This window comes from Phalacrocorax aristotelis, chromosome 2 (genome assembly GCF_949628215.1).
Source record: "Phalacrocorax aristotelis chromosome 2, bGulAri2.1, whole genome shotgun sequence".
Taxonomy (NCBI): domain Eukaryota; kingdom Metazoa; phylum Chordata; class Aves; order Suliformes; family Phalacrocoracidae; genus Phalacrocorax; species Phalacrocorax aristotelis.
In genome coordinates, this window is record NC_134277.1 from 92,192,074 (window position 1) to 92,204,939 (window position 12,866).

The following is a 12,866-nucleotide window of genomic DNA, read 5'->3' on the forward strand; positions in this document are numbered from 1 at the left end:
GCAGGTTTGGGCATCTGGAAGAATTTACCTTGGGTATAACTAGGGGGCGAGGCATCACACTTGTGCTGGTGTTACACATTCTACATGCTTTAATCATGTGTTTCTACAGCTATTCTGTGCCTAAGATGTCACTGCTGAGAATGATCCTGGCATTGCCCAGGTTATTGTGATCCAAGGTAACATTTGTGTCCAGTTTTAATTGAATTCATAAAAGACCATGTGGGCTTTGGAAAACTTTTCTGCAAACTAGCTTTACAGTTCGGTTGTCTGGGCCTATTTGGATTTATAGGTGACCTTTTTTTTGGCTAAGTGGTTATATAAAGATGACATGAGAATGTATTGTACTTTACCTGCCAAATTTTTGTCTCACTTTTCTGGGGATTGTGATTGAGGTCCTGCTCCTGCTTGTGCTAAAGCTAGTAAGAGTGGTAGCATTTACTTAGATACTCCTGTGCCCAATGCATTTGTACAAGCGCTTGCTGAGATCTTTTGGTAGTAAAGAATACTTAGCACCTCTAATCAACAAAAAGCCTCACAAACATTACCCACAACACCTTTATGAGTCAGCAACCCACCATAAATATCTGCAGTTTCACATCCAGGGGAGTCAGCAAGGAATGGTTAAATTAATTGCCTTCTTATTATAATAGTGATATGTTAGAAGTCTTGCTGCCCAGGACTTGGACCTCCCCAGTGCTTAATAAATACACAGCAGTTCAGATGCCTCCTTTTTCTTTGCCAGGTTTCTTTTGAAACGGGACAGGAGAGGATATCCTGTGCAAACAAAGGACTGGAAACTGGGGTATGCAAGAATGAAGTGACTTGCCCAGGGTCACAGAGGAAGTCTGTGAGGAGGGAAAAATGTAACCCAGGCTTGCTGGGTCTCAGGACCATCCTCTGTTCCAAAGAGGGAGTCACGGCTAGAAACTACTCAGAAACCAGGAGGTTTTAGCTCCTGGCCACATATTGAGATTGTGAAATTTTGTTTTCTTTGGGCGATTGTTCCGGTTTCCCAAAAATTGCCACATGCATTGTGGGAGCTGGACTTCCACCCGTTCAGCAAAACACATTGAAACGCTGGAAAGGGCCGACAGAGGAGCTGAGGGCTCATTACTGTGGGACACTGTTCCACAGGGGAGGCGCACCTCACTGTGGTCTGAAACCACTGATTTACAGCTCCCTTGAAAATCTCTGGCAAGTCTTTACCCTCTATGGGTAACCTATTTCCTCTCCAACATGAATCAGTTACATTTGTTCTGCTGATAAAGTCTTTATCTTTCTTTCTTTCTTTGACCACGTTGGCCAGCCCGACCTTGCAAAAATGAGATGAAATACCACACTGGGACCTAATGATTTAAATATGAGACTGCACATTTCGTCTTGAAATTCAGATGATCTTATTAAAGTGGGGAGGAAAAGCAGACAGAAGTACAGCCTTTTGTGTTTGGTTGGGTACATGTATTATTTATGATGTAGAATGAATGAGTGATTGCCTTGAATTTTGATATGCGAGGCAAATGAAGAAACGTTACCGCTTTATAGGCAATCCTACAGGAACGTGGTTTCTTCAAGCCTCTGATGTGGGAAAAGATGGATTATGGCACATTTCATATGTTTAAGCTGCAACTGAAAGGTAAATAGGCAGAGCTGATTTAACAACAAGGACCTGCAGTCATCTATGGGGCAAATTCCATTATATTTAACAGTACAGTAGCAGAGCTATATTTGCCCAGTATTTGCTGATTAAAACTTCATGTAATGGCAACGTGGTTACTGGCAGACCAGTGACCTTCACCCCTGCAACTCAGCTTCAAGGGCTACAGAGCTTTGCAGCTCAATAATAGACTCATGTCTGCAGAAGACCTCAGTCATAAAAAGCAAGCTACTGCTCTGACTTTGTGATTTTTCTCATAATGGACATCAGGACAGCAGGTGAATTAATATCTTCTTCACACTGCCAAAATGACCTCTAAATTTTTAAAGCTAAAGAGACAAAAACTGTTCATTTGTATACAGCGGGATAGGACTTGGGTCACCAACTTGCGTACTCCATCAATAATACCATAAGCAATCACACTGTCAACAGGTATTTAAAAATATTTTCCACCCCATTCTTCAAGATACCTTTCTGAGCACATAAATGGGGCAGCTGACTCAATTTTTAGTTCATCTAGAGGCTGTGAGACAATGCCCTTCCCTTCCCTTGCCTCCCACAGATGCCCTGACAGCAGGAGCTCAACTGTTTTCCAACCACTGCTATGCACAGTTCACTCATTCTCCTGTTACATATACTGACCTACTGAGTGTTGTCTATCTTCCTTGTATGTTTATGTAGAGCATATAAAAAAGGACAGAGCACCCACACAGATAGACTCGCACATACATACTCTAGTGACATGAGTTTAAATATAAATAGAGTTTGCAAAGCATTTTAAGGTGAAAAGCTTTGCATAACTGCTGACTACCCTTAAAAGTTGTATTTCTCCTTTTTCTTCCCTACCATATACTGCCTGTAAGTGATGACAACTGGATAGGCTAGTCTCCCAGAGGACAATGGCTTTTTGCTCCTGCAGGGTGCTGAGGCACATTGGAGATACCCATGTGTGAGCAAGGGAATGATGCTCATTTCCAAAGGAGAGAGACGCTCAGTGACACCCTTCTGCTACCAAAGATTTATTCCCCTTCCATAAAATGGACTTAGGCAGACGTTGTAAGAGCGACTCTTCCTCATTGTAAAGTGTTTCAAAAACTGACTCTCATTTTATCTGTCCACTGCCTCTAGATACCAGCAAACCCACTGCTAGTCAATGCCAAATACATGGCTTATTCTACCAGCCAACAAAAGCAAACAAAAGCACCCCTCCTCCTCCAGATTTTGATAGCCTAATATAAGGAATAACTAATACCTGAATAATCTCATGGATTGTCTGCAGCTTTTTGGCACAGCGAGGCACTGGTCACCACGAGGGCTCTTCTACACAGAAGGTGCACCACTGTGAAGGCTTGGCCACATGCAAAATAGTAACTACACTGCTATAGTAAAAATGGTGTAATTTCCCTAGGGTAGAAACAGCTATACCAGTATAAGGACGCTTATTTATGCTGAAATTTCTATTTCCATACAAGAAGGCGAATAAGCTGTAGTGGTATAAAGCATCTTTGTGCCAGTAGAACAGTGTCCCCCAACTGGTGGTTATATTGGTTTATCTATTTCAGTAAAAAAAATATCACACCTCTAACGGAAATAGTTGTACCAGTACAAAACCTATGAGTGGACCAGGCCTGAGCAAAAACTGTAAAGACAGGCTCCTTCCCCGCCCCCCCCAATATTATAAAAACATCTTAATAAGTAATCTGGCTGGATTTTTGGGGGGCACTGGCTTGGACTACCTTTCAGTGCTCACTGGCAAATGTGGGTCAAATATTCAGTAGTCTGACAGGCAGGGAGGCTTCCCGGCTTGATGGCAGTGCTTGCAGGGAATATTGTGCTTTAATCCTCCTTATTCTGGTTCTTTCCCTGTTTAAGCAGCAATTAATAGCCTGTGTGGGGATACTAGGGTGGACGGGGGCCGAGCAAGGAGCCGTGCTCACCAGGGCTGGCCAAGTGCTGACACAACATCCCTTCTCCTGGACCTGCTGCCTTTGGGGCTGGTTTGGGCTTCCCTGCCTGGCCCCGCAGCGCAGCTGGGGGATGAGGCAGGAAAGGACAGCGCTGACAGTCGTGTCCACACCCCACGGACAGACAAAGGAGCTTCAGAAGTCAGGCAAACCAAACCACACGGCAGAAGCTGTTGCCTTAAAAACAGAGAAAAATGCAACCCTCATCATGCTGGAGACCAGTCTCATGATTTTGCGGGTCTGACTCATGATTCTTCATCTCCGATAATTCTGCCTCACACACTTAAAAATAAAATCTGCTCCTAGGCACAGGTCAGCAGAGCTGGGATGATCTTATAAAACCAGGTTTATGCCTTCCATTTGATATTTCACTGGCAGGCTCCAGTGCTGGACTGGTTTGCTGCTCTGGAGAATAACGTTACCTGCTCATGTGAGAAACCTCCCCTGAAAATTAACCTGTTTTTTCTAATCCCACCTTTGATTGTTGGTGACAATTTAATGTCCTGGGAATATGAGGCAAATGTGCATTTTTCCTGGTTTTGGTAACAGTCAAAAAATTTATTCTGGTTAAAGGAAAAGGTACGTGAAGGGACCTGGTTGCAATTAGTTTTGAAATCTCATTCCTGTTGCACCCTCAGTAGTGTAACATGAGATCAGCATCCTGAGGAAAACAAGAAATCCTCACCTTTTGTTCCCAGTTTTGGGAACATGCAGCAGGTTATTACCCTGGACTGGGCTCTGTGCGATCTGTTAGCACCAGGAAAAACACTCTGGAAGTGAGGTACTGCATCTTGCTGGAGACCACACAAACCTAAGGACAGCTCTTCTGATTCAATGCAAGAAAAAAGAAAAAGGGCAGGGGGTGCGGCGGGGGGAGAAGTACAGACTGTCCCAAAGCCCTTTCTTTGCTTGTGCAATCACTGCGCTCACCAAGTTTTGACTTGTTTTAGAATCGGGATTAAAATCCCCAGTCTTTCCACCGTGAAAAGAAGGGCGAGTTGTGAGCCGGTGCTGATGTAAGGCTTTGAGAACAGGACTTCTCCTGTGCTGGGTCACTTGTTGGGAATTTTATTACCCTGAAATAGTCTCCATTGCCTCCCATGTGGAGTGTGTAACACAGGATCTACTTTTTCGCAGATCGTGCCCAATGATTTAGAATGTGCAAATGATTTAAAGTGATCCATGCTCCCTCCACCCGGAGCTGCCTCCTGGGCTGCCATCCTATGTTTATACAGGGGCTAATAGAAAGATCCTTGTTAAAGCGCTCGGGCGCTGCTGAAGTGGCAATATCAGGAACCTTTTCCTCTCCGGTCTCCCCCTGGGGACAGTGGGGAGTGTAGCTACAGGTTGGCAGGAAGCTGTAACCGAGATATAAGCTAGTTAACAATCAGGGGACTTGTACCATGCAGAAAATCTGTTTTAAATTTAGCAGCTGTCTCCCAGCTCCCTCTTGTATTATGTGTTTGTTGGAGATGTGTCTAGTTATAGATACAAGTACCTAGGAATATTATCTAACATTTCCTGCTTCATGCATTTGGGAGAATAAATAACACCACAAGGGTACATTAAGGTGCCCGGTATGAAAGCCAGCTGAACAGCTGCTTTCCCTGTCTCTCTGAAGCTTGAACCATACCATGAGAGGTTAAGTTTGTTTCTTATTTCATCCATACTTCCTGCATTTAGTATACAGGCCAGGAAGCTGCATAACTTGGAGAACGGGGCCGAAATATGACACAGGAGTCCCGAGCTCCTGTTTTGCCTCCGCCACTAACATCTTGGGTGACCTCAGGCAAGTCGCCTGACCGCTTTGCTCCCAGCCTGTTCTTCTTCTGACTTGTCTAGCTTGTAAAGGTCTCTGGGGCAGGGACAGTCACTCACGTTGTGTTTGCACAGTACCAAACACAGCAGGGCTCAGGAGCTCAATTAAGGCTTGTATTTACAAATATAAGCAAATAGTAATATAAATAGAAGACGTTCTGCCTGCTCAGCATACAGCTGCTGCAAAGGATTAACCCATTCCAGAAGTCCAATGTCTTCTTGACCGCTTTGATGACAGGACAAGATGAATAAAACATGCTACTCATTACTTTTAAAAAGCATTTGCATAAAATATATTGCTATATTTTACTACATTTTCCTGTTATGCAAGCCCACCTTTATGTGGTAAAATTTATTGCAAGCTAAGATTTATTGACTTATTTCAGCATGGAAATGACTATTAAGATTGACCTGTCAGCAGTTTTTAATTTAATTGCTCTTTGATCCTTCAGCCTTGAACATATTTGCATTTTCAGCTAAGCATCTCTTGGCAACACTTGTAGAATATGGCAGAAACAGTAGCTGAGATGCAGCGTCCTAAGGAAACCCGTGAGTTTCTCCATTTCTGGATGCGTCCTGGTGTTGAATTACGGCAGCTTTTCAGTCTCGCTTCATCCTTACAAACGTGCTTTTCGGTGGCAATAATGTTGCTCTTTGTTTTCATTCCCTAATCTTTTAATCCCACTCTGAGCACAGAAGGGGTAGAATCTCAACGTCTCAACGGAACAATTTCCAACCTGAAACCAAAACAAGACAGATCCAAAACCTGTCCATATTCCGTGCCCCCTGCCCCTGTAAGCCCACAGGCTTCAGCCACAGGGTACAGGGATGAAGCCTGTGTCAGCTCTGCATGGAAATGGTGTCTTTGCTTGCTCCTTAATATAAAGCAAAGGTCTATGAGGATGGCTGATTTCCATGGCGTTTATACGGAAAAACATTAGACAGCATCCTTCTCGTCCTGTGGGGAAAACTGGCGCCGACTGAAACATGCGACCCAGTGCAAAACTGACTATTTGGAAAATAGGTAGGGTGATCGGGACTATAAATGACAATGAGGAAGGGGAACAGCCCTCTCCTGGAATGAAAGACCTGCTGATTCCCAGTTTGAACCTGGAAAAAGTCTGTCTAATGACAGATGCATAGGATAAAACTAGCAAGCTTTAACTTGTATAGCTGGGCTTAGAAGAACACTTTGTGTGAACACTGGCCCCAGCAGCAGTAAAGCAGTAATTTTACGTAACACAGGACTGTTGCTAAATTATTCATCAACACATGAAAATACAACTTTTAGCACTTCTGCAGCACTGGCTATCTGCAAATTACCTTTGACAGTTCCTTCCGTAAGCTGGGAAGTTTGGAACATTAGCAGCGAGGCTCAGGAATGAGGGGACACGCACTGTGCAGGCGGCCGAACCACTGCTCTGTGCTCAGCGACGGCCGCTGAGGCGATGTGCCAGGTACATCCACCACCAGGGCTGGCTGGAAGGATTGACTGAGGGCTGGATTTTATCAGCAAAGGGGGTAACTACCACGGGGGTAGTTGAGTCCGGTCTTGAGCACGTTAGCTGACCACGTAGCTGTATCAGCAGAGATACCTGCAGCCGCAGGATCTCTTTGGTGACTTCCAAAATCCAGACGTGTCAGTAGTTTTGGTGGACCTACGGCTTACCGAGGTGCCTCCGGTATGCTGTTTGCACTGTCAGGTGTTGCTGTGGACGGGAGGTCCACGGCTCTTTGCGTTACATGTGCCTCGCTGCTAGGTTTTGTCAGAGGGCAGACACATCCATTTCCCTCTCTCTTTACCATTACCTCTGCTTTAAGGAGGAGATGAAACCGCGTGGGCTACCAGCTCTTGGGATCTGGGTACTGCGGTTGCGCAAAGGCGGAATCACGCATCGCTCCCCACCTCAGCTGCCATTCACCCGAAAAGCCTTTGCTCACCGCCGTAGTGGAAGCGCTCGCTTCGCCATCTCGAGCACCGGCCAAGTCAAACCACATTTTGGTTTATTGCAAGGCAGAAAAAAAAAAAAATGTGGCGCAAATGATCAGTGGTACGACCCAAACCCGAACCCTCAAGTCGTGACCCGCTTCCCCGTGCCAAGCGCTACGCGGGACAGATCCCAGCGCTTCTGACAGAAACGCCTCTGTTGAATGCGCGAAAGCAGACAAAGGAAACCCATGCGTATCTGCACTGTGTTCGCTTTGTTCCTATTGCAGTAAACACAGGTTACGATGTAGAAGACAATGATGTTCCACAGTCCTGTTCTTTCAATAACGCTTCCTTTTTCAGCTCCTGAATTGCAAACTGGACAGTGGTGTTTGTGTATGAATAATGTCCTCTTTCGTCTGATGATCAACTGCAACGCCACTATGCTTTGTTCAGGGGGAAACCTTTAGGGCTTCGAGCACAATAAAGACCTCGGAAAACAGACGTGGCATACACATGTTTTTTATCAGTCTACAGACAAAAAACTGAAGAAGAAAAAAGCAAAAGGAAAAGAAATTGGCTTTGGCCAGCATTATCTGGAGCTGGATTTGACATTGCAGTGACCCAGCAGTGACCGCGTATAGCTGTTGGGACCACATCAAAACCTAGTCCCTTTCTGAAAGTTCCTATTTTACGGGACAAAAAAAGCTACTGTTAGAACTACTCCTGACTTCCTGAAACAATGGAGGCTCTGTGTGTGCGTGTGCGCGCACGCGCTCCCGTACACGTGGAGCGAGTGATGGGGGGGAACAGACAATGGAAGAGAGCTTGTTCTTAAATTCCTTAAATGTGAAAAACATGCACTGTTCCTGTTAAGTAGTTCCAATTTATGCCTCTTGTTAAAAAGCCTTCAGTATTGCAACAGGCCAGAAAAATGTTTAAACAAGAACAAAAAAAATCCTCAAACTGGTAGACAAACACGAGAGCGTGACTTTTATATGCGGTGCAGCATCAATAGGCTGTCAGTACTTAACCAAATTATATTTCTCTAGGAAATACTTAAGACTGTTTTATAACAATAACAAAAAAACAGGACCTTTTTGCTCTTAGAAAGGTTCATCCCTCTTAGCATACATTGATGAACAACCCTGGGAATTCAACTACATGGAAACTTTCTCCAGCCAAATGAAGACATCATCAGTGAATCAAACTCCACACCCTGCCCAGCAAAAAGAATAAAAGCAGATCGGAACAATGTTGTACCAAATCCAGGTGAACATTACTGAAAAATCAGGATTTTCTTTTTTTTCATTTTCTCTTTAATAAAGGAACTCTGCCACTGCAAAGGTCATTTTCTGCAAGCAGGGAAATGCGGCCATTATGGCAGCTATAGCTACAGCAGGAGTATGGCATATTTTATTCTGTGTGCTCAACAGCAACAAATCGAGTAAGAATAAGAATAGTCTCATAAACCTTAACAGAAGTCTCAGAGGCAAAGCGTGTTGGTACACATAACGCACACGTAACTCAACAGAGGATTAGAGATGAGTAGAGAAACAATACACACAAATAAATACTATGAATATGTAAAAGTTGCTAATTAGCTCTTGTAGAAGACAACTATTTTTCATATTGCACCAACAAAGAACCAATTTATGAACATTTCACTCAGACAAACTGACTTGAATCAAGATTTGTGTGGAATTTTGCATTCAAATTAAACCACATGCTTAATGCTACGCAGCACCGAACAACAGAACTGCTACTTTCTTTTCTGGAGATGGAAAATAACCATGAACTACCTCAGGGTGCCATTTTCCACTGTTTCATAAATGCATCTCTCGTTCCCTTCCTTCTCCTACACACTGATAAAGTGCCTATCTTTGGCTGTCGTAAATGTAGCATAAATTGTGCAAATCACTTGTATGAGCTGGGGAAGTTGAATCCTGCCATGTTTGAAACTCTGTAGATTGATGTGCGTGTCGAAAGGTCTTTTGGTCCAATACTTTGCGCATCCAGTGTGAGCAGGCTGTCTGTACGAGAAGAAAGAATCTATAATATAGCCCCCTAAGTCAAATAGCTCATGCAGACAGCCAATAGTATTTAAAATTAAATATCTAATCAGAACGATTTAATGCTGGCTTTATGGTTGAGTAATATTCTGAGCTCAGTAAAAAAAAAAAAAGTTAATCAAAACATGTAAAAAAGGGGATGGGAGACCTACAAATTTTATTTGAGACATGAGGCTAGATTTCTCCCAGCCCTGAACATTGATTTATACCTGTACAAGGAATGAAGATACCAAACCCAAATTCTCCATTCAATTTCCCTGGTGATACCATTTTTCACCGCATTTAAATATCTTATTCAAGACGACAGTATAAAGGGCCAGATGAATCGGGCGTGTGTCAGACTCCTTCCTCTGGCTGAAGTGAGGCAAGAGTATTTGGGGAACATCTAGGCTGAGAGATACACTGGGGAAAAGGGTTGCTGATTGTCCTTCTTTCAGTCCTTCAAAAAAGAAGCCAGCATGCAGATGTCCAGCTAGCAGCGCCATGAAAGGACCCCTCAGGGACTAACCTAGGCAGCATGTCTACCTCTAGACATAGGCTGTGTCTGCACCAGCACAGTGGTGGACCAGTAAAAGCAGATACATAGATCAAAATACTTGGTGATGAGGACACGGTGTCTTTACCAGACACATTTCTTTTTTTTTCTTCTAAGTCAGGATGAGCTCCTGTCTGGTTCCACCGACTGAATGCCAATTTGTGCTGGAGCACGTCCCCTGAATTCATTTAACCCAGTAGGAACCCAGCTCCCTAGTCCTGAAGCAGGGTGGAAGAGGGACTGATGGGGTGAAGAGCTCCAAAAGCACTTGTCTGATACACAGTAAAACACTGACACATGTTTACTTCCCAAATGAAGGCTGCTAAAGCATTAATGTAAAGTTATTATATGGAAGGGTCATGTCTATAACTAGACTTCATTGAAAATAAGTTTATATTAAAAGATCCATTCACTTAGGATTAAATTAAGCTGCTACCAGGAATTCAACAGCACCTGGATGACAATGTGAGAGCATACACATCTCCCATCAACATGAGGAGAGAATGCGCACCCAGTCTAGCTTCCTGCTGCAGACAGCTGAACTCCCCCTCCATTTTTAGCTTGAGCTGTGACTGAGCCAGCAGGCTTTTTCGTAATTTTTTTGCTGTCACAGTGAAGGTGACATCTCATCTTGCAGCTGTTCATAATCTTACATTTTTTTACCCATGGGAATTCGATACTCAGAAGTTTATCCATGAATAATTCTTTTATAAACTTCAGTTCTATGCAGCGCCAGCACACAGACCCAGACCCTGCGCATCGCAAAGCCCGGCGGATCTTATTGTCTCAAAATCCAGTTCTGGTTCCCTTACATTGGGATGTATGTACCCATACAACTTATTACATTTATTAAAGAGGTGTTAGTAAGGAGGGGCTACAGACCCAGGGCCTTCAGGCAACACCACGAACAAGCAGAAGGAGACCTGCACCAAACTCTGTCTTACAGCACCTGACCGAGGAAGCTGTACTCGCTGCTGGTGGGACTCTCTACAGCATTCAAGCCTATGAGTGGCTGAGTCCTTTCCTGTGATAGCATTTTTAACATGTTATTTCTGATCTAAAGCATACTGAGAAGACTCTTAAGGCAAAAGAAGGCTAACCAGTCAACAAAGGTGATCTTATTTATCCTAGGGTGTGACAGAGCACCTTAATTCTGAATATATTAGCTTCCCTAATGAGGAAATGGGTCATTATCGGTACTGCATTATTGTTGAAATATACGTAACCCTGACATCTTGATTCTAGCTGGTGATTTCTACTGTGTTCCCAGGTTGGTTGTGGACCCCTTCCTGGCCTGAGACATTTTGTGCTAGACCTGAGATATCAAACGCAGCACACTGGTTTGCCTACATCCATCTCTAGTCCTACTTTGTTTCTGTAAATGGAAAACATTTGGCAAAAAAAAGTCTTTCAAGCCACGTCAGGTTTTGATTTTGTTTTTATTTGTGGCACTAACAGACATCAATATTTTACAATATATAATATATAGTCACATTAAATGCAGATGGCTAAATATTTTCATGCTTTCAACTTTACATCGCTATACATTTTAAATTTCATCTCCAAAAGAAAAAAGAATCTGCCACCACTCTGGTCTGTGATTATAAAAATGTAACTGTACAAAGTTCCTCTTCTTCAGTTTCATTACAACATAGGAAATGTGAAAAAGCATTTTCATTTATCCTTTTTAAGTTAATCAATTTAACAAAATATTTTCAAAATATGTACAACAACAACTACCGAAGTAGTTACCATTTGAAAAAGGTGCTGCTACAAATACTTGGGAGACAACACACAACATCCATACGAATTGGAAACAAGGGCCAGCTTATGCTGACCTGAACAAAAGACCACAAAAGTCCTGGTTGCTGATATAAACCAGCTTCACTTCACTTTGCAGCGCAGGAATGAATTCTAAATCTTGGACCTCTATGCAGTACTCTAAATCTTATTTATAACCTTCACAGTCTGTTGCAGAAAGAGATCCTTAAGGTGTTTCAATATTTTTGAAGTGCCATGAATGTTACTAGGGTTCAGTGTATCTCTGTGTATTCGCAATCTGTATGTCATATCCCATAAGTAACTTTTCAGCAGACACTGTCTCACATTCATTATTGATTGCCTGCTTTCTCAGAGCTCCACCAGAGATATAAAGTTCACCTCATTTTAAAAAACAATGACTCCAGCATATGACAATTTAGGTCCTTCATATTGTACCATAACTTATTTGTTGTGATTGTTTTTTATAGACCTTTATTCTGGTTCTCACCCTAACTGCTTACAGCCCTTTTCCAAATCAAATAAGCAGCAAGCAAATAGTTTGAAATAGTTACATATTTTTAACAACTTGAAATGAGTATTACTTTTCAGACAGCTAGCGAAGTCTTTTAATTTTGCCCATAAACACAAGTAAGTATTAACACAGGACTGCACAGTGTTTATATTCTTATTAACCTGCCAACAAGAATAGTTTATTGGCAACCTTAAATATTCAGAGGCAAAACACAGTTCCTTGGCACAGAAGCTTTACAGCAGAGAAACATATTTTCCCCTTAGAACCATTATGCAGGAACACATAGAAAATTAACTACAACTTATTTTGGCTTGTAGACAAGAGAATAAACTAAACTTCTTGATGTTTTTTGCCACTTCAGACCTCGAATGATGGTTACGGGTGCATATGGGGTTAGATTTTCCAGTTACCTGTTCTTTATACGTGATTCAAACGAGCAGAGGGACCTATAACAAAGAAAAGCACATGATCGTTCAAGGTATTTTTAAACCTTCAACTGTTGACATTGTTAACCAAACATTCTCCTGTGGGGCTGTTTGCAAGCTTAGTCTCTTCATCAGCGTCTTGAGACTACTTAAAGCTTATCTGTGTTTTTCTAGCTGT

General features: G+C 42.8%; 1 protein-coding gene across 14 annotated transcripts in view; it reads right to left on the bottom strand.

The window, feature by feature from the left end:
• Nucleotides 1-11,390: 11,390 nt before the first annotated feature.
• COBL (cordon-bleu WH2 repeat protein) overlaps nucleotides 11,391-12,866 on the bottom strand; it is a 168,999-nt gene continuing 167,523 nt past the window's right edge. For all 14 annotated transcript variants that reach the window (XM_075084386.1, XM_075084385.1, XM_075084384.1 and 11 more), the window contains one exon: nucleotides 11,391-12,709. In XM_075084386.1, coding sequence (XP_074940487.1) covers nucleotides 12,692-12,709 — 18 coding nt within the window. In that variant the 3' untranslated portion in view covers nucleotides 11,391-12,691. The remainder of the gene's footprint in view (nucleotides 12,710-12,866) is intronic.